The sequence below is a fragment of the Achroia grisella genome, unplaced genomic scaffold (assembly GCF_030625045.1).
Source record: "Achroia grisella isolate CSIRO2021 unplaced genomic scaffold, CSIRO_AGI_Agris_v1 utg918, whole genome shotgun sequence".
Taxonomy (NCBI): domain Eukaryota; kingdom Metazoa; phylum Arthropoda; class Insecta; order Lepidoptera; family Pyralidae; genus Achroia; species Achroia grisella.
Genome location: NW_026713067.1, coordinates 4,122,880 through 4,145,458, shown reverse-complemented (window position 1 = coordinate 4,145,458; position 22,579 = coordinate 4,122,880). Strand labels below are relative to the sequence as shown.

At 32.8% G+C, this 22,579-nt stretch overlaps 1 protein-coding gene, 1 long non-coding RNA gene and 1 pseudogene across 2 annotated transcripts; 2 read left to right on the top strand and 1 right to left on the bottom strand.

Annotated features, from left to right (window-relative positions):
- Window positions 1–1,057: 1,057 nt before the first annotated feature.
- LOC131853979 (uncharacterized) lies at window positions 1,058–2,601 on the bottom strand. Its single transcript, XR_009358012.1, has 3 exons — window positions 2,000–2,601; window positions 1,424–1,550; window positions 1,058–1,135 (listed from the first exon to the last, which is right to left on the bottom strand). It is a non-coding gene; the product is annotated as an uncharacterized LOC131853979 (long non-coding RNA).
- Window positions 2,602–4,119: 1,518 nt separating this feature from the next.
- Window positions 4,120–9,073, top strand: LOC131853946 (carboxypeptidase B-like; annotated as a pseudogene).
- Window positions 9,074–14,953: 5,880 nt separating this feature from the next.
- Window positions 14,954–22,397, top strand: LOC131853945 (carboxypeptidase B-like). Its single transcript, XM_059205036.1, has 5 exons — window positions 14,954–15,027; window positions 15,781–15,886; window positions 18,620–18,739; window positions 19,889–20,071; window positions 21,798–22,397. Exons 1-5 carry the CDS (start codon window positions 14,954–14,956, stop codon window positions 22,395–22,397), a joined length of 1,083 nt encoding a protein of 360 aa, XP_059061019.1.
- The last annotated feature ends 182 nt before the right edge of the window (window positions 22,398–22,579 follow it).

The following is a 22,579-nucleotide window of genomic DNA, read 5'->3' as shown; positions in this document are numbered from 1 at the left end:
GTCCGCCCAAGAAACCATACCAATCGCTTGTGTGAGGACGTCGCTCAACAATTACATAGGGGTTTTAAAGACTGGAAAGGATTGTCAAGTTTAAGTGTTATAAGGTAACCATCTGAATTTTAATTTATTTCATTTAATAGGAATCTCAGTAAAATCTGAAACACATGTATCTATGCAAATAAATTGAAGTATCTGTTTGTAATTTTGAAGTTCACCATACAACAGCTTTTCAGTAAATGCATACATATAGAAGGTAAGATAAATGACATTAAAAAAAAATAGTTGTCTGTCCATTTGTTTGTTCTTGCTAATCTTTGAAACAGCTGGGCCAAATTTGAGGGATACTTTCACTGTCATATGTAATGAGTTGTGTAAAGGAGTAACAAGTTGCTTTTATTTGAGATATTTTATTTATTTTAACAAAAACTAGGTATGCCATATGGACAAAGTCATAGGTATTACTAGTATATAATAAAATTATCATATCCCTTTAATTATAACTACCAATAAAAGACATAAATAATGTACCTATATCATTTATTATAAAAACAAATAATTAAAACATTGAGCTATTAACAATATTATTATTTATAAATGTTTCAATTTCTTAGTTCCACAACTAAACAACATGGGTTTGTCTAGCAGCTAGACCTTCATTTAGTTCTCTATAAGAGCTCAAAGTACATGTAGGCATCTAAATCTAGAAGCCCAATTGTGCTCTCAATGATATTCCATGTTCTTACAGTGTAATATGCTTCTTGTGGTCCTGATATAACATTTGAGATGGGAGTATACTTCTCCAAAGCATATCCTGGATCTCCTAAAAAAAAAAACAACATATTATATACTATAATATTAATATTTATTTACAAAAAGTATTATTTCATTAAAAACACAGCACAATAACTGTTGGTGCTGATAAATAACTATGTTTCTAAATTACTGAAGTTTAGAGCTTAGATTTAATGATGTTTATAGTTTCATAATAAAATTTTGTGCTTACCAAGTAATCATAAGGATTTATTCCAGCTTAAGTCCTCTAGATGTTGCCTAATATTGCTTTGCCCAAATGTCATGAGTAGCTCCAGTTCCAGTTGGCATCCACACTTATAATCTCCATGTCAGCATTACTAACCTAAATTTTTTTTCCAGATTAATTACATAGATGAAGATTATTTGAAACATAAGAGAATAATTAATGGATAAATATTATTTGAAACATATGTCTAAGTGTTATGGTCATTTAATATTTAAGTAAACAATTTATTGTTAGTATATAAGTAGCTTTAGAGATGTATAATCATTAACATATTTTGCATGTCTAAAATCTTGTTTATTGTTAATGTATATAATTATATTAAAAAAAAAGATATTAAAAGTGCTTATATTATTAAACATGTCTTTTAATTTATATTTCACTTACCAATTATATATTTAATGAATGGTATTGTTTTCTACAGTAATATCTCTTCTTAATTTACAATGGGGTGGCATGTGTACAGTCAAATACAGCCCAATACACCCAGCATTCCAAATTCCAATTATAAAACCTAAAATATAATTAATTTAATTTAATTAATTGTCCTCGGAGGAAAGTGCCGGAGAGACTGCACATCATCAGACTGTTGTATACTTGTATACTTGCTTTCTAGGCTTTACTTGTATGCATACATTTTACCATATATATTATCACTATATCATATGGTATGTTACATGGTACTCATAGAGTTGCTAATTGTATAGAAATAGATACCTTTGAATATTTATTATCTATCCTTTACTCAGATGTCCTTGGAATTTTATATATGTATTTACTTTTGGATGTATGAACGATGGGTAAATGCAATAAATCGGTTATTTGCCATTGGCTGTACTAAAGAATGAACAGCAATATCACTAATAGGCCGTTGATAAATATGCCTGTAGCATAAATAATAATCCTACTAAAACCTGACATAGTCAGCTAGTGATTTAGTGAAATAATTACAATACATTATACCTTAGTTTCCACTGGTAGGTCTGTAAATTTCGATGATACCGGCATATGAGTTCGCACGCATATTACGCACCAAATCTTTATTTAGATTATAACGTTTTCTAAATTGTTCATTTTGATTGGATTGGTCGCGTAATCACCGTCTTTTCACTTTCCTTACTTCTTTTTCGTAGGGTGCACACATTTCCAAAAACTCCAATACTTCGAGTTCATCACACATAATTAAAATTAAAACGAAACAAAAACAATCGAAATAACTGCACAAACATGTTTTAAACATAATAAAAACTGACATAGAAATAGAAATAATAACCAAATTACAATAATGAAGCTATAAATTAGAAAACAATTCTATAAAAGCTAATATGAAGCCACCGTAAACTGAATTGTTTTTAAACGGTCTTTTTGACAGTTGCGTCCGCTTAGATCTGTCAAATGAAACGCTCATAATACGAAATAGCCGGTCAGTTTTCGGGCAGAAGACGTTCAGCTGTCACGTGACCGCTGACTGGCTGGCTAATAGCGTTCGTAATACGAAATCGCCAGGCAGTTCAGTTTAAGCCGTAAACTGAATGGGAATAAGAGTTCATAATACGGCCCCAGGTGGCTATTTTGATAACTAAATTATTTATCTTGTACTTTAATTATTGGATTCGGCGCGGCGGATAAAAATCAACAGTGTGACGAGAGTGTCCGTTACAATCTCTAAGAGTATTGGGATTCTCGGTGTCGACATCTCTAGTACTGTTGAGTTCCGCAGTCACCTTGAAGAAAAGGTGAAGCTGGCATTCAAAAAGCTTGGTGTGCTCAATAGAGCGAAGTCTCTGGTCCGGAGTGAAGCGGTACTTCACTGCGGACCAGAGACTCCTCTTATATAAGTCTCAGGTTCGGCCGCACATGGAGTAGGTACTGCTCTCATCTTTGGGCAGGAGAACCTGGATACCAGCTCGGTTCTTTTGACTCGATTCAGAGACATGCTATGAGAATCAGTCGATGATCCCGATCTCTGTGGCGGTATCTAACCACTTAGCTTGAGGTGAGACTTCGCTTCGGTTTGTATGTTCTACCGAATATACCATGGACTGTGTTCTGAAAAATTGTTCGACATGATGCACACAGCTACCTTTTATCATCGCACTGCTCGCCATCGACAGGGAATTCATCCTCACAAGGTAGAACCTAAGTGGTCTCGGACAGTGCGGATACAGACGGGCGTTTTCCCAAATAACTGTTTAATTTCGAAAAAGACAGGTCCTTTACATCGTTTGATTTCAACGAACACTTTAGGAGATGTCTTAGTTTTAATTATAGAAAAACCTCAAATATTGGGCCCGTGCGTCACTGGCTATAACAAATAAGGTTTAAAGTTTAAAAACGTAATATATTATAAGCCAATTAGAACGATAGAAAGATTTACATTTTAAAATAAGATTTCATCTCCTGTCCATTCTATCATTTCAATTAAGGCATAAATATAATATTTAATTAACTATATTGTTTCCATTCAACTGACACTGTACAATTTAAATTTTAATAACAGTTTGTGCTGGGCTAGCCCTTAGGCAGTGAATATTGTAGTCAAGCTTTAGAAGACAAGGTTCTGCATCGGTTCTAGTGGAGTCAAGCCTTCAAAACATCGTCCCCGCCATCAACTGACAACGGAGGCAATCCCTTCCAGGCCCGACCCTATATAGTCGCGAGCAAAAGTATGGAATCACTAACTTGGAATTGATTCCGCGTGATCTTAAATACTTAAAAACTAGTTAAGAATTATAAAAATGGTACCATTTTAAAAGTAAAACTGTTAACTTTAAATTGATACCTAATTCATATAAATTACGTATTTATTTAACAATTCATCCCAGATTATATTGTGAAGAAGTAAGGAAAAAGTTTGTTTGATACGTCATGAGTTGCGGCCTATTGCCCCCTATAACAAATACAAGCAGCTAGACCACCGAGGCTGTCAATAACAAACACGCCGCGTTGTGATATCGTAAGATAACAACAAAGATCGTAATCAGATTATTTAGTATACATTAATAAATTAACTGATAAGTATAATAAAGTCAAAGTATATAAAGACATAAGTTGTAGTATGTTTCGTTATTTGCAGTTTTAAAATGGCTTCAAAAATTGTCAGTTTTGTTGTTATATTTGCTCTGGTGGCTGCCACATTGAATGCGGAAGATGGGTAAGATAGTAATGAATAATTATAACAACTTCGTCTGCATCACACCTATTTGACATTTATTGTTATATTTAGCCCAATTTACTTAATATGTTTTTAAATTATAGCCTGTGTTATTCTGACGTATAAGCTATATTATCGTTATATTTCATCAAAATCCATTCAGTAGTTTTTGCGAGAAAGAGTAGCAAACATCTTTCCACCCATACACACAATATCATGTTTTTCACATTAAAAATATCTATATAAAAATAGAATATAATTCACAGTTCCACCTTATACGAAATTGCAATTAAAAAAATAAAACATTTGAAGACAATCGGTGAACTGGAAAGAAAGCTAAACTTGGATGTATGGTCCCACGTATTGACATATCGTAAGGGATGGATACTTGTTGAAAATGATCAAAAGATGTCATTCGAAAATGAATTTACCGCAGCCGGGATAGAACATAAAATTGTTGTGAGCAACATGACTGAGTACGTATAATAATAAATAATAAAAATAAAATCAGGACAATTCACACAACGCCTTCTTGTTAAGCCAGCTAAAGCTTGTGTTACGGGTACTAGATAACTGATACAAATACATATATATTTTGTAAATTTGTATCTAGAAAAAAAATATCTAATTATTTATATCAAATCAAATCTAACAAAATATCTTTATTCATGTAGGTCTATTACAGACTCTTATGATATGTTAAATCTACTACTAGTTCATAGTGCTTTCGAGTAAAAGAAAACTGACAAGAAACTCAGGTCTTATTCTTTTCAAATTCTAGATGGCGTTGTGTGAATAGTCCAGGGTCGTTTTTATGCTAACAGACACTAGATTCGATTTACTGATGAAGTGACGGAAATAATTTGTATTTATGAAAATGGAATAGTAAATAAGCTGGTGGGTCACCTGATAGTAACTAATTAACTAGGTAACCTAGTAGTTCATTCAACAATCTAAGTGTACGCGGCAGGAAGCTCCTCTGCAACCGCACTATCCGAGGTCAGTTAGATTCCAGCATGTGGGAATGTAACAGACGTGTTGATGACTATTCAAAAAATTACTTTTATTAACATAATAAAATTTATTAATATTGTAATTTGTAGATCTCTTACGATTATTCTTACAAACACTATTCTATGCATGACTAATTCTAATTGTCTTAATGGTTTAAGATACACATACTGATCAATTATTTAAATTATTAAAAGGATCAATCATTTTCATTAGACAATGATTTATTCAGCTATTAAAAAATAGTAGATAAGGGTATATATTTCTTATGCTGAATCTACTACTATAATTATTGTTTTTAGATTATTGGAGCTGGAACGAAATCGGTTAGCTGAGGCTGCCAATAGCAGTTCTGGTAGAAATAATAACGGCGGCATTGCAATTGACAGGATGTATACATACGAAGAGGTATAGGTTATAGTTTTAGACGTAAAGGATCTTTAAGTCTCACTCCTACCGAAGATGATTATGGACAGTATGATGTCAATTTTAATGTTGCTCTTGTACTATTTGTCTTGCTAATTAAAGGCTCACTGACCCACACTACTGTTCACAGACGCTGTTCATAGCTCAGTTAATGCCCGCATGACGCCAGCAGTGTGCGCTAGAGACGACATAATGCTTTCTTCTCTTTCGCACATGTACTATAACGCTGAAGAGCGAAGTTATGCTACAAACCATTCCAGCAGTTTCTTCAGTCAGGAGTGTTCCATACTGCTAGCACTTCCTTTTCTAACAATCTTTCACGGAACGATCAGCTGAAGTATCCTATATACCTGAGTTGATACTCAGGTATATAGGATACTTCAGGTATATAGGATAACTCAGAGTTTAAGGTGCAGCATTCACGATGCGATGTCGACAGTTGTCAATGTATCTGACTACCCTATCTAGAATGACAGTCGTATTGGTATATTATTATTGTTTCTTTAAGGTAAACGATTTTCTTGAAGAATTGGCCAGAAACCACCCGTCTGTGGATGTATTAAGCCAAGGAACTACTGTCGAAGGCAGGCCCATAAATATATCAGAATATCGTCTACAAAGTTCATAGTAAGATGTTTATATTTTTTTTATAACTTTTATTTTTCTTTGTTATTATCTATCAGATATTACAATTACCATATAATTTGTTTTGTTGATAAATCAATAACATAGGTTGCATGTTATTGATTTATCAACAAAAAAAATTATATGATGGTTGAATTATATGAACGATGATATAATAATAATACCTCTGGACAATTTATACTACGGCATCCATATTCAAGCTAAGCAGAGCTTGTTTATGGGTACTCAGATACAATAGTATTTTTTGTAAATAATTAAATAATATACATAGAAAATAGTCAGACTGTTACAAACAATCATACTCATAATTACAATTTGTTTTGTACCGTGCTAGGAATCTAACCCGCGATCATCAGAAGTAAAGGACCACCGAGGCCACCTAGCTGGATATGACGAGGAAGTAAGTGTATAACGGGTAGATTGAGAATAAGGATGGATGGAAGAGGAAAATATATTACGACTATCCCCCATAATTAATAGGATAAAGAAGAAGCAGATGACGATGAAGCTGGTAGCAAGTCCATCTGACATAATACCTTTATGTGACGTTCTAATGCGTCCTGTTTAAAGATACTCTAGTGTTCAAGCACACTTTAGAGTATAGGCCCTTACCATCCCTTACCATTTACCACCAGGTAGCGTTAGTTTGTTTGCTATTTCGATTGTCAGATATGCTGACATACGCCACTACATCAACGTCTCGTTTTGCCCGTTTTAGCTACATTTTCTTGGGCCCAGACTATTTCATTGTCACCTATTGGTAGTAGGGTATTGTTATAGTCTTCTTCGATAAATGGGCTATCTAACTTAAAATGAATTTTCAAAATCGTTTACCTAACCTACACACCTCTATAACCTTACAAACTATACATCTTTATAACATTAGTATAGATAATAAAAATATAGAAAAGTTAAAAGTTATAAAAGGAAATGTGTGAATGGATGTAAAAGATTTCATTGAAATTTGTAAATGTCAAAATTTCAATAGGGAAGACAATTTCAGTTGTCCAGAGCACGAAATTGTGCACCTAATCCTAAAGTCTAAGTAATACAGCGAGATTGGTTTGTCGTTATAACTGTAAACTTTGAAGATATTTCGTTTATGCATGAGTGGACTACAACCACATAGGATGTGTAGTGGCGTTTCCTCTTCAGCTTGGCATGACTTTAGTAACAGCGAAAATAGTATCGTGGTAAATATCTGATTTATTATAATGTGTACAAAAAATATATATAACCTTTCACAGGAGTATAATAAACCAGTAGTTTTTATACAAGCTCTAATACAAGCCAGGGAATGGATCTCGTTACCAGTTGTATTGCATGCCATTAACAAATTAGTTACGGATATCACTGATCAAGACCTTGTTGATGACATTGATTGGATCATACTACCAATAGCCAATCCTGATGGATACGAATACAGTAGGGTAAATATTATTTCTTTATATTATTAGAAATGACAGAAATACATTAGTAACAACCAATAACCCACATATAAACAATACCGTAATAAATAAGTAAATTAAATGAATATTCTCAAGGTGTTAATGTATCACGTAAACATTGCTGGAGGAATTAATAATAATAATAATCTCAAGACAATTCACACAACGCCTTCTAGTCTCAAGTTAAGCTAGCTAAAACTTGTGTTATGGGTACTAGATAACTGATACATATACATAGATAATTTTTTTCGTAAATACATACATATTATACATAGAAAACACCCAGACCGATACAAACAATTATAGTCATGAATACAAATGTTTGTGCCGTGCGAGAAATCGAACCTGCGACCATCGGACGTAAAGCGGTGTGCTAAACAGCTAGACCACCGAGGTCGTCAATTTAAAATGAAATTTTCACAGAATATGTTTTTTTTATAAATTTACTTGCAATGGCAAACAATTTTAAAACTTTGTCGTGCCTATTTATATTTCTGCCCAGCAATGAAAACGCCGATAACAAACCAAAGTAATCATATAATGAGCAGTAGGCTGCCTGTCTTATTGAATTCAAATTTCAATACCATGAGAAATGTTGGCATTGTAAATGATGCGTTCTCCACCATTTTCACTGTAGACAATGCCAAAGCTTTTCCCCATACATAATAACAACCGTGAAGGTGAAAGAGTAATTATTTATCATAATTACGTAATCTAAAATTGACTTTTTGTATAATTTAATAGATATCATCAAGGCTGTGGACGAAAAATCGGCGTATTAACAACAATGAATGTATTGGCGTCAACATAAATCGTAATTTTGATGTAGAGTTCTATGAAAATCCTAGCACTAATCCATGTTCAGAAAATTTCCGAGGAGAACATGCAGAATCCGAAATAGAAACACAATCTATACGCGACATATTATTATTAAATCAAGGCCGCATAAAACTGTTTTTAAACTTACAAAGTTTTGGAAGTCAAATTTTATTTGGATTCGGCAACGGTGATTTGCCCACTAACTCACTTACATTGAATTTTCTTGCAGCCCGAATGGCTGAGATTAAAAATGATATATTTACTTGCAAGGATCATGATTATACTTTTGGAAATATAGCCCACGTTTTAGGACCACAATTCGGCAGCGCTATGGATTACGCAACTCTTGCAAGAGATGTACTCTATTCTTATACAATTAAACTTCCAAGTTATGGAAACGGTATAAATGTAAATAATAATATAGGATATGAAGTGTATCCGAAATTCTTTAAGAAAGCTGCCGAAGAGGCATGGGAAGCCATTAAGTGTGCTGCGAGATTTGCACGTCATTTTCCTACTCCTCATGCGTACTAAATTATATGCCCATTATATTATTTAGAAGAATAAAAATTGTCATAATATGACTCAGTGTTTTTTTATGTTACTGAAGTGGCTTACAAGTTAATAAGACTTAGGCAAATGATTACCACTCCTTCCTTAAAGCTTGAAAGAAGCTTTAAGGAAGGAGTGGTAATCATTTGCCTTTCAGGGTCAGTGCCAATTGTCGCGTATGCATGTTCCCAATTTATTTTATTACATTTCATTACTATCAGAAATATTGAATTGTTAATTAATCTTGATACGTTTTTTATTTGTATAATAGCTATTCGCACCGGCTTCCCACGGGTGTACAGGTTTATATATATATATATAGCGACTTTGTTTTATACTGTGTAATGATATGTATAACTGTACTTCGTATAACAAAGTTATACGTTTAGTAACAAAACAAAATTTTCAGACTGGGCTACAAAGGGAATTCTTAAAAGTAGAAATATATTATTTGATTTTTATGATCAAAAAAATACCGTTTCGATAGTACATTCGTAAATTATGTAAAAAGATACTCAAAAACTTTTAAAAAGGTATGTAATGTAGCAAAGTCTAATTATCTAAATAAAAAAATTAAAGAATCCAAGGATAAAACTGACGTAGATAATTATAGGCCCATTTCTATCTTACCAGTACTAAGTAAAGTGTTTGAAAAAATTATGCTCAATCAGATGCTTCAACACTTTAAAACAAATAGACTGCTTCACAGTCGGCAATTTGGTTTCACAGCCGGTAAATCAACTACTGACGCTGGTGTAGCTTTAATGAAACACATTTTTGACTGTTGGGAGAGGTCTCAGGATGCTATCGGTGTATTCTGTGACCTCTCAAAAGCATTTTATTGCGTTGATTATGAAACACTCTTACTCAAACTAGAACATTACGGTATTAGATATGAAGCACTAAGCATGATGAAATCCTATCTAAATAATAGAATGCAAGTTGTTGAAATAAATGGTGTAAAGTCTGAGGGAACTAGTATTAAAATGGGTGTTCCTCAGGGCTCTATTCTAGGCCCTTTCTTATTTTTAGTTTACATAAACGATCTTCCTTATATGGTAGAAAAGATAGCTGACATAGTTCTGTTTGCGGATGATACTTCATTAGTATTCAAAGTCAATCGACATATTGATGATATAGACGAAGTAAACGGTGCTCTCTCTTATGTTTTAAAATGGTTTACTGCTAATAATATGCGACTAAATGCAAATAAAACTAAATGTATCAAATTTACTCTCCCCAATGTAAGGCCGGTAGATTCGAAAATCGTATTGGACAATAAACCTATTAATTTTGTTGACGATACTGTATTTCTAGGTATCACATTAGATTCCAAGTTGCAATGGGGTGCTCATATTACTAAATTGGCGAGGCGACTTAGTTCTGCCGCTTATGCGGTAAGAAGAATTAGACAATTAACAGACGTGGCAATGGCTAAACTTGTCTATTTTAGCTATTTCCATAGCATTATGCCGTGTGGTATTTTGTAATGAGGCAAAGCAGCTGATATAAATAAAATATTTACTTTACAAAAGAGGGCCATTCGCTCCATTTATGCTATGGGTTCCAGGGAGTCATTGCGAGAGTGTTCTTCTCAATACATTTATGAAAATATCATCTATACCAGGAAGAATATGGACAGTTTCAAAAGAGTTAGTGATTGCACCAATAAAAGCTTACCTGTTACGTAAGCTTTTATTGGTGCAATCACTAACTCATAACAAAATCATAACAAACTGATTTTACCTAAATGTCGTTTGGCTAAAGTTAGTAATTCGTTTTATGGCAATTGCGTAAGGTTTTACAATAAAATACCAGAGTCTGTTATAAATCTGCCAGGAAAAAGATTAAAATATCAAACAAAACAGTTCCTTTGCAAAAAAGCCTACTATAAAATTGAAGAAATCGTTAACGACAATAATGTTTTTATAGAAAAACTTTAAATCCATAGCACTGACAATATTATCTGATTACACTAATAATGAGTGCGTAGCGATTTCTATGTTGATTGTCGCATGCCTCTTACTTGTTATACTGTAATTATTTATATAAAAAAACATCTATTAAAAAGAGCAACACACAAGTTTATTCCGAATGAGTGGTAGAATCAAATTAGGACTATTCAAAAGTGCTTGTAATGAGTTTATTTGAATAAAGATTATTTCTATTTCTATTTCTTCTGGAATTTTGTACAAGTATTAAAAGAGGAAATAAATTTTATCGCTATTAAAAGCTTTAAAAAAATTTATATATTATACATTATTACTAAAAAACAAGACATTGAGTATCGAAAATTAGTTTAACAGTAGTATTTACTAAAATGAATAGCTTCGTTGACATTTAATAATAAGTTAAATATGACGATTAGAGATCAACACTGATTTTTGTAAATTTGGTTAATACATACAGTATATATATCTATTATACTTATATATAAAATTATAAAAGTACACCATAAATATAGTAAAGATAAAGTTTAGTAATTCTTTGTATGTATATGATGCCTTTTTTTTTTATTTTGCCGAAAGGCTGCTTACAAAGCAATCTGTTTGGGGAATAATATAAGCTAGACAGAGGTATCAATACAGGCGAGTACATGAAGTTTATCTTTAATTAAACATACAATGATAATTACATTTAGAAACAAATTATGTTTCTTAATCAAATCAAAATACCTTTATACATGTAGGTCAATTAAGATTGGACGCTTCTAAGAAATTAAATCTACAGTTAGAATTCAGAATGTAATTTGAGCTGAGAACAAGTGACAGGAAACTCTGCTATTGCTCTTTTTAAATTAATGATATAAAATAATTGTAATGATAATATAAATAATAAATGTTAAAATACTATAAGAGAGGGATGGAATAAATACAGTCTGATCCTGTCTGTGGTATTACATGTAGTATAAGATAATACTCAATTAAATCGTTTAACCCGAACGTACCATTTCCCACAAGCAGCACTCAGGATGAAGAGATTATATGAGAAGATTCACTTCACTTATGGACGAACAGATTATATGATTGACTATATGTTTATAAAATTTGAGATATTAAATATTAGTTTCCCCAATGCTTTTATTTCCTTTATTTGTAGATCTTTTAAATACTTCACATATGAAAATATAGTAAAAGTGCGACATTTTATTTGCAGTCTACGTTCTTGCCTTCTCTTCGTAGTTCCTCCCATTATCCAATGTTTGAGAGATATAACAAGTTTTTTCCATAAATATCAGTGTCCCATTACCAGTATCAAATAGCGATGATCAGACACCTTAATCTATACATATAAATAAAATTGGAGTGTCTGTTTGTAATATTGAACTAACCGTTTTTTACTACATGCATATGAATATAGATACGGTACATATACCAAAATAACATTTTTTACAATTGTTGTCTGACTGTCTGTCGGTCTGTTTGTTCCGGCTAATCTCTGAAATGGCTGGACCGATTTTGACGGGACTTTTTTTGGCAGTTAGCTGATGTAATAAGGAGTAACTTAGGCTACTATTAATTTAGAAAAATTCTTTTATGTTAGAGAAATAAAGTTAATTTCCACGCGGACGAAGTCACGGGAACAACTAGTAACTAATAAAGGCAAATGCCGTCCTACACCATTTTAATCTATTCTAAATTAAATTTTCATAACTGCTAAGAAAGGTTTATATGGAGAAATAAAAAACGAAGCTTTTGTGATATAACAACTACTGCAAATTAACAGCCTCGGTGGTCTAGAGGTTTTATACTAAACTTAACTATCTGACGGTCGCAGGTTCGATTCCTCGCACGATACAAACATTTGTATTCATGAGCATGATTGTTTGTAGCGGTAGGATGTTTTCTACTTATAATATGTATTTATTTACAAAAAAAAATGCATCCACGTATTTATATCAGTTGTCTAGTACCCATAACACAAGCTCAGCTTAGCTTGGGACTAGGTGGCGCTGTGTGAATTGTCCTGAGATATTATTATTATTATTAAATAAAGAGCAACTGCGATATAACAGCAATGTAATATAAAGAAAGATTTTAGTTTCTACGAATGTTCATAAAATTGAAAAACAGACGTAAGATACCTCATGTTTGTTATCCCAGAATCTCTGTGTTTATATATATATTCTCTGATCACAGAATACTAGGTTTGTTTCTCATGTCTGTTACTAGATGGCGCTAGTAGAAAAATTGAAACGCGCTGTTTGAATTTCGAATGTTGAAATTTGAAATACAATTCCAATACATGGGTTGGGACGAATCCCAACCCATGTATTGGAATTGCATTAATTTTAATTTTAGTCGCTTCTTTTGTCACTGCGGTGACGAATATACGCAGTGTAAATAATTGTGTGATTTATTGTAGCCCTCTAGTGCTCTCTATAGGAAATTGTGTTAAACATTCTGGTAGTCAGAGGCATTCTTAAGTATCAATAAATTAGGACGTGTCACGACACGTCCTATGCGTTTCGTCTACAACCTGGCAGAATCTGCAAATTTTGTTAAGCACAGGCCTAAGTTTGCCAAGTGTTTATATAATTAGAAGTGATCAATGAGGGCCCTAGTCTTTTGTTAAAAGGGGTCAACATTTTTTGCTTCACGTATTGACGTTACATTAAATACATTAATATATAGCACTTTGTTGATTACATGATGGAAAAATTACCACGTCGCATGAACTTGTTGATGGTAAGTGATTACCACCGCCCATGAGTAGCTGCATCACCATGGAAATTGCAAGTTGTCGACCTTTTTAGGAGAAATATGATCTATTATTGACAATTTTTATATATTATCGGTTCATAAATATGTGGGTAGGTGGCTATCAAACATAAGGCCAATTTGACGGTAAATGGTTACCCTAGCCCATGGACGTCTGAAACACCAGGGAAGATCTTAGGAAGGATCTTAGGAAACCTTTATATATCCTTCTTGAAAAATACTGAAGTCTTTAGAGACATAAACATAGGTAAGCAGTTCATTCCACAATCTAAGTGTTCGGAAGGAAGTTCCTCTGAAACTGCACTCTCCGAGACCACTTAGGTTCCAGCGTAAAATTCCTACCCTCAATACGGTGCGAAGTGGAGGCATCATGTCAAACAATCCTTAAGTCCGCCATGTGTACCTTTATTTATGTATTTGTGCATTAAAGTTTTAATAAATAAAATAAATAAATAATATTTTTATACTGCAATGGAAGCAAACAAGCATACGGCTAAAAAGAGTTTTTTTTTATTGTATTCTTGGAGTTATGGTCAGGTGCTTGGACCTGTAGCACTGCGACCTACATAGATCTATTGTGCTCGCCATTTTTCAGAGTTCGCTACCTAAATCCGTCAGGTACAAGAATTGAAAGATAAGATATCTTAGGAGCGATGGTTTTTATCTCCTCGGGAAAGAGTGTAAACTTTCCAAAGGAGATATTTCGTTTGTGCATGAGTGGGTTACAACCACATGGGATGTGTAGCTCTACAGATAATAAACATAGCTTATATTACGCCCGGGACACCTATGATGTATGTGGCAAAAAGTTTCTTAAAAATCGCATGGTGGAGGACCTATATTAATAAGCCGATGGTATGGGCCGATTATAATTTCGGACTTGCTCTATATCTTGTATATGGAATTGCGCAGTATCATTGAAATCAGTATAGTACTTGTAAATATTCTGATTTATGTTATTAATATAATTATTATTATACCATTGAACTACTAAGGGACATAACCTTATCATATCAATCAGTAAAATTGCGATCAGCGATGATAATCAAAATAATGCGAAAATCATTACAAAATTAATTGATAAGTATAATTTAATGTAAGTATATAAGGAGTGTTAACCTAAAAGCAATACATTATTAAAATGGCTGTTTATAGGGTTTTGTGTGCAATAGTTTTATTTGGTTTGGTATCTGCTAAACCAAAAACAGGAGATGGGTAAGAAACCTTTAGATTTAGTATTCAATTTTACCCCTTTAAACTACCGTAAACATGTTTCGATTGTGTTATAGGTACTAGATAACTAATATAAATTCTTCGATTTTTTTGTAAATCCATACATACAACCGATACAAACAATCATACTCGTGAATACAAATGTTGCCACTGTGCGAGGAATCGAATCCGCGACCATAAGATTTAAAGAGGTGAACTAAATCGCTTGACCACTGAAGTGGTCGTTAGTAAGGATAAAGATTATAATTTTTGTCCAAACTTTTTAATAGTCACTATCACTAAGAAGGAAGGCAGACTGATAACAAGAAGAACGAGGAAGAAAGTTATTTCCTCGTTCTTCTTTGGGCCTCGTTCTTTCTTTACGGGCGTGTTAAGTATTGTTTTCACCACATATAATAGCACATTTCTTATTTCATGTATTTGTACCTAAATACAAAGCAATCTGTTTGGGGACTAAAATATTCGAGACATATGTATCAATACAGGCTAGTACATATTAAATTTACCTTTAATCATTATCATCATCATTACATAGTATAAAATAATTTCGCTGTCGCTGTCTGTCCCTATGTATGCTTAAATCTTTAAAACAACGCAACGGATTCTTTCAATAGATAGAGTGATTCTAGAGGAAGATTTATATATATAATACATGTACACCTGTGCGTAGCCGGGGCGAGTACATTTAGAAAAAAATTATGTATACTTAATTTTTTTAATGTAATATTTTTTCAGGCTGATCGCTTTAGAGAAAGAACGGTTAGCTGAAGCAGCCAAACTAAGTTCTAACAGAACCGAAAGTGGTAGTATCGCGCTTGACAGAATGTATAACTACGATGAAGTAAGTATGATTAAACCTTACTAATATTATAAATGCGAAAGTTACTCTGTCTGTCTGTCTGTCTCGCTTTCACGCTAAAACTACTGAACCGATTTCAATTAAATTTGGTACACTGTTAGTCTGGAACTTAAGGAAGGACATCGGCTACTTTATACTGCAAAATAAGGGTTGGAAGGTGTTGAAAGGGGTGATGAAAATTTGAACTTGATTGACGATGAATTTTTTTTTTGGTAATTTGATTAGATTATTGAATAGTTTTTCTTTATTTGGTCAAGGTCACTATCACACGGGGACGAAGTCGCGGACACAGCTAGTATTTAATACTTAGAATTATATTTTTTACTAGCTGTTCCCGCAACTTCGTCCGCGTGGAATTTAACTTTATTTTTCTAAAATAAATGTAGCCTAAGTTACTTCTTATTACATCAGCTACCTGCCAAAAGAAGTCCCGTTAAAATCGGTCATCCATTTCAGAGATTAGCCGGAACAAACAGACAGACAAAAATTGTAAAAAATATTATATTTGGTGTATGTACCGTATTTACATTCATATGCATGTAGTAAAAAACAGTTATTTCAGTATTACAAACAGACACTCCAATTTTATTTATATGTATAGATTTAATTCCACTACAATTAGCCATGTGTGACACCGCAAATATTCGGTGCAGATATCTGATTACCTATATTGGAATCGTTACGACTTTCTCTAATAAATAGCTAATAATAAGGTGATAAAATTTGGACTGTTACTGAATCTACACCCATATTCCAACATGTGTTTTGACTCTGGACGAGGTACTACCAGGCAATTAATGAGTAAATAGCTTTGAAACAGTAGTTTAGTAACGGAATTAAACAAAATATAATATACTAGCTATGCCCGCGACTTCGTTCGCAAGGAATAGAGGATGAATAAGGAATTTCCATTTCATCGCTTATTTTATTATACCCCCTTAAGGGTAAAATACGTACAAACTTTGAATGTCATATTGATAGTCAAACGCATAAAAAATAAGTTTCAAGCTTCTAGTTTTAAAAATTACGATACTTCCATAGAACGTTTCATCTCCCCTTTCAACCCCTTACAACCCTTTCATCGCATTAAAAAGTAGCCTATGTCCTTTCTTAGGGTCTAGACTATCTCTATACCAAATTTTATTTAAATCGGTGCAGTAGTTTTAGCGTGAAAGCGTGACAGACAGACAGACAGACAGCGTTACTTTCGCATTTATAATATTAGTAAGTAAGTAAAGAAGTAAGGATATATACGTGAGGCAAAAAGTTTTGACCCCATTTTAGGAGTATGAAATTTCGCACATTTATAGTTTATATGCTAATATTTTCATAAAATTACACAGAAAATAGAAGAAAGAAATAAAAATATTTTATTCGGTGCAATGTAAAAAATAAATAAAATAAAAAAAAAATACATTAAATCAATAAAAATAAAAACATTATACACGCTGTATTTGACACATACTCAATCTTGCCTATTTCAGCTTTAGTTTGCTTTGTAAGATGTATTTCGGTTGTAGGATAGATTCCCAGAATATGGAAGCAGAGATCTCCGAAATGGCAACACGTAAGTGGTATAACGTGATGCCATTGATACTATTCAGGTATAAAGGCGACAGTTCCCACTTACCTTGTGGTCCGTCAGTTTGTTTGTCATTTCCTAAAAATCATAATCATTTTGTTCTTAGTTACTTGACTTTAAGTACAGTTAACAAGTTTACTGTTTAAGTTATTTTATTTGACTTGGTGTTAAAGAGATCTGTAGCATTCCAACCTGCATAGATCTATTGTGCTCGGGATTTTCTTAGAGCCCGCTATAACCTATAACCTATACCTGTCAGGGAAAACAACTAGAGGATATTCTTAGAAGCGATGGTTTTTATCATCCTCAGGATAGAGTGAGAAGATATTTTTCCAAAGAAGATATTTATTGTTATCCTACACAATGAATATTATTTCAAATGATAAAATAAATAAATATATAATAAAATCCCCTGTTACTTTAAATAATTTATCATAAATACTTTAAGTACCAATTCCAAAGTTGACTAATTGACAATTATTTTTATACAATAAGTGAATTAAGTGATTAGGTGTTTATTTATTTATTATGTGTATTTAGAACTAGCTGTACACGCGACTTTGTCTGCTTGGAATTTAACTTTATTTTTCTAAAAATAGCCTAAGTTACTCCTTATTAGCTGATACGCTATCTGGCAAAAAAGTCCCGTCAAAATCGGTCCAGCCATTTCAGAGATTAGCCGGAACAAACAGACAAACAGATAGACAGTCAAAAATTATAAAAAGTGTTATTTTGGTGTATGTACCGTATTTATATTCATATGCATGTAGAAAAAACGGTATATTTCAATATTACAAACAGACACTCCAATTTTATTTATATGTAGGTATAGATTACTAAATAATAAAATTGTTAATATATAATTGTTTAATATATACTATATTTAAATAATATTGATTGACACCTAACAAAAATAGGTGCTCTGTACCTACCTATGTTTGACATATAATGTATTTTTAATTAATAAATTCATTATAATTCGTATATTACTAAAATTTTGCATGCGAAAACAATGGCGAAATATGTGAACAATTTTATTAATACTGACATTCTTTTAATATTCACGCAAATAAATACAATTCATCTAATAAAAAAAAAATATAATCACTACGAAAAACAAACTTATATTTCAGATTGTTGAGCATCTAACAAAGTTAGCCGCAGATCATGACACCGTCACATTACGCTCTGAAGGAAGGACATTCGAAGGTCAAGTACTAAGATACATCGAAATATCGACCACTGACTTTATGGTAAGAAATGAAAAAGAAAGTTATTTGAACGAAGTTTTATAAATTTGAAATACAGTGTAGTCTATAAAGTAGCTTGAAAAAGCGATTAGGAGTCCTAGTAATACTAATAGCCCTGGATAAGTTACACAGCGCCATCTAGTCCTAATCTAAATAATGACAGCTTATATAATGATTTTTCAATTATTAAAAAAAACTCAACGGTATTTTACAAATCTTTATTATTAATACAGTCAACCCTCCTACAACGAGGAAACTGAAATTGCGACAGCCCTCCTACAACGCGGTACTACTGTTACGTGTATTCTTCCCAAAAGGGCTCACAGCAAGAAGTAACAAAACAATATTTAATTAGTCAAAAGTGACGTATAAAAAATAGATATAAAAATATAAAGTTTATAAAAAGAATGGTAGACAAGCTGCCAGTAACAACTACTATAACGCAATTTCCGTTAAAAAGCATCTCGAGCGGCCTATGAAAGACTCTAGTAACAATCGAAAACCAATGTAAAAATTAACCAAGTGAGGAAGATATTTTGCCCTTTTAACACGTTAAAGACCGCATGCCTACTGATGGGTCCCTGTCCCTACGCAACGAAAGTAAATTTACACGTTGTGACCGGGTGATCACTCGTGGGCACTTTAATTTAAATAAATCTAGGGGTTAAATAATGTCTACCTCAAATTAGAGTACACTAAAACCATTTTAAAAAAATAATATACGTAATTAACAATAAAGAAATTCCGATCCCAATGTGAGATATAAGATTTTTCAATGCAGTCTTCAACGTGGTAAAAGAAGACGAGTTAGGCGAGTCATATATATAGCTACCTACTCATATATACAACGACTCATATATAGACAGCGAGGATAAGTGTTGAAAGATTACATAATTTTACAAAAGTCTTCATTGCCTTTTTTTTTGGGAAAACAGTCTTTTAGTTTATTGTTTCATTTTTTTATCCATACTTATAACTCTTCAATTAAATAAAAATAATTTACAATTTATCTTGTGTGATTTGTACTAATTCCGAGAATAAAAGAACTAATCATAATAATTAAAGTAAATAAGAATTACGCAATTCTTGAAAAATAATAATCTTGTTGGAACCAAATGTTCGTACCTAAATGTTATAACTACTTTTTTTCAGGACCGAAACAAGCCCGTGATACTCATACAATCTCTAATACACGCTCGAGAATGGATCTCACTGCCAGCCACATTGTATGCCATAAACAAATTAGTCACTGATATCACTGAGCAAGATCTTGTTAATGATATTGATTGGATCATAGTTCCAGTAGTCAATCCGGATGGATATGAATTCAGTAGGGTAAATATTATTTCTTTATATTATTAGAAATGATTGATGATGCGTAGGAATGAAGATAATATTTTAAGGAAGGTGTTATGTGCGAATGTGGATGGTTATAAGAGGAAGGCCGAAAAAGAAATGGATGGACTGTGTGAAAGATAATATGGTAAGAAAGGAAGTAAATAACGAGATGACTGCGAATAGAGATGAATAGAAGAGAAAAACATATTACGCCGACCCCAAATAAATGGGATAAGGAAGAAGCAGATGATGATGCCTATGTAGAATTCGCACCAAAATAGAGATGACTTTATTCTACATAGGGACAGTTACGACTACAAAAAAATCGAAGTTCAAAACTCGTAAGCATTAGCAAACATAATGCATACACGTACCTTATTCTGCTACTGCTTTCGATGACATACACCTTCGGTAGCTCCGATTCTCGATTATGTGAGGTGAGGTCGGAGAGAGGTGAGGTGAGAGAGGACTTTTCAAACTTATGGATATAATTGCACACCGGTGTTCCAGATGCAACTGGCCATGGTACTTGGGAGCTTGAAATCTTTGAGAGTAATATACATTAATAATCAGGGTATATAAAAAACAATGAAGTTAATCTAGAAAGTTCGCTGACGAAACACCCTTACCTATTTCTGTCGCCAACCAGATAGCTTTTCAAACTATATTTCTGTTGGTAATAAGAAATATTGTAGTAAAATTATAGGTTACCAAGGTATGATGTCATAGTCCTAAGAATAGCAACCATAGCAGTTATCATGGATGTCATACGAATTACATGAATTATTATTAAGTAAAAACCTTTTAACACTTGCTTGTAGACCTTTAAACTTTTAAAACCTTTGAGTGGATTTCTCAAAATTGTATTGTTTGAGGTAATGCAGTATTATAATATATGTGCGATGTGATATACTTAATGAATATGCATGTATATATAGAATACTGACTTGAATGGGTACAATAATCACATAAATAAATCCTGTGACGTTTATATAAAGATTCCAATCTTCTAGTATTAAAAATAATGATACCTCCATACCAACTTTCATATCCTCTTTCAACCCCTTTTATCGCATTAAAAACTAGCTTTTATCCTTCCTTCTTTTCGGGTCGAGACTATTTATGTACCAAATTTCATTTAAATTCGTCCAGTAATTTTCGCGGGAAAGCGAAACACACGGAGAGACATAGTTACTTTCGCATTTATAATATTAGTAAGGATTAAGCATTGCACAAATCGCGTCACTCCTATTTGCATTTTACTATCATTATTTAGTATATGAGGTCAATATTTTAATGTACTATTGGTTAGTTCACTTTCATTTGCAAGATACATCGTCTCAACATCGTTTTAATTATCTCGCAGAAACTTGCATAAGTGTCCAAAATTGTGGGCTTGTAAAATCCAACATAGATTTTACAGTGACGGATAACACTTAACCGGAGAGCCTCTTTGCCTCACCTTGCTAAATATATTAAAACCGGTGTACAGGACTCCTTGCATTCGGGCCGCTGACTGGTACGACATTTGATATTTTGAAATATTTATATTTTTGTACGAATATTGTCTTGTTGCTATGGTTTGTTATTCCTCTAGCCTTCTGCTGCTGCTATATCATACACACAGTCTCACACAACCGGAACATTTGATAGAAATACAGACCCCAATCAATGATACTTTTCCAGAAAATGTTTTATTATTATTTGTTTATTCTATCAACAGACAACTACAAGACACTGGCTGAAGAATCGTTATCGTGATGTAAACAATGAATGTGTCGGCGTCAACATTAATCGAAACTTCAGAATTAATTTTAGAAGCAATTCCAGTAATAATGACTGTTCTGACTTCTACCACGGAGAGTTTCCTACCTCTGAAGAAGAAACATTGTTAATTTCAGATATAATTGCAACCTATCGGCAACGCCTACAACTGTTCTTAGATTTCCAAAGTTATGGCAGTCAAATTCTTTATGGTTACGGTTCAGGAGCATTACCCAATGACGTCTTGCTATTACACTTCCTTGGTATCCAAATGGCTAACGCTATAAATAATGTACAAGTTGACGCAAGTAAAAATTACTTTGTTGGACATGTAGCTTCTTTTTGGAACTATGCATCTGGCACAGCAATTGATTACGCAAAAGAAGTTAGAAAAATACCTTATTCCTTTACAATTAAATTGCCTAGTTATGGGGATGTTGAAATAGAAGATGATGGATATTTAGTAGACCCTACAAATTTAGAGCAAGCCGGAAAAGAAGCTTGGGAAGCTATTAAAGTTAGCGCTAGATTTATACGCGACACCTACCAATTTCGATGATTTTAATATTAATAATAATAATAATTTTAGGAATGAGACCTAGGATATATAGTAATCTTTCAACGGCATTAAAATCTATTGTTATATCCATCAATTTAAAACTGCTCTTAGAAATATTGATACTGATTGATAAAACTTACTACACGGTTGGATGTCCTGACTGATACATTGACGTACAGACA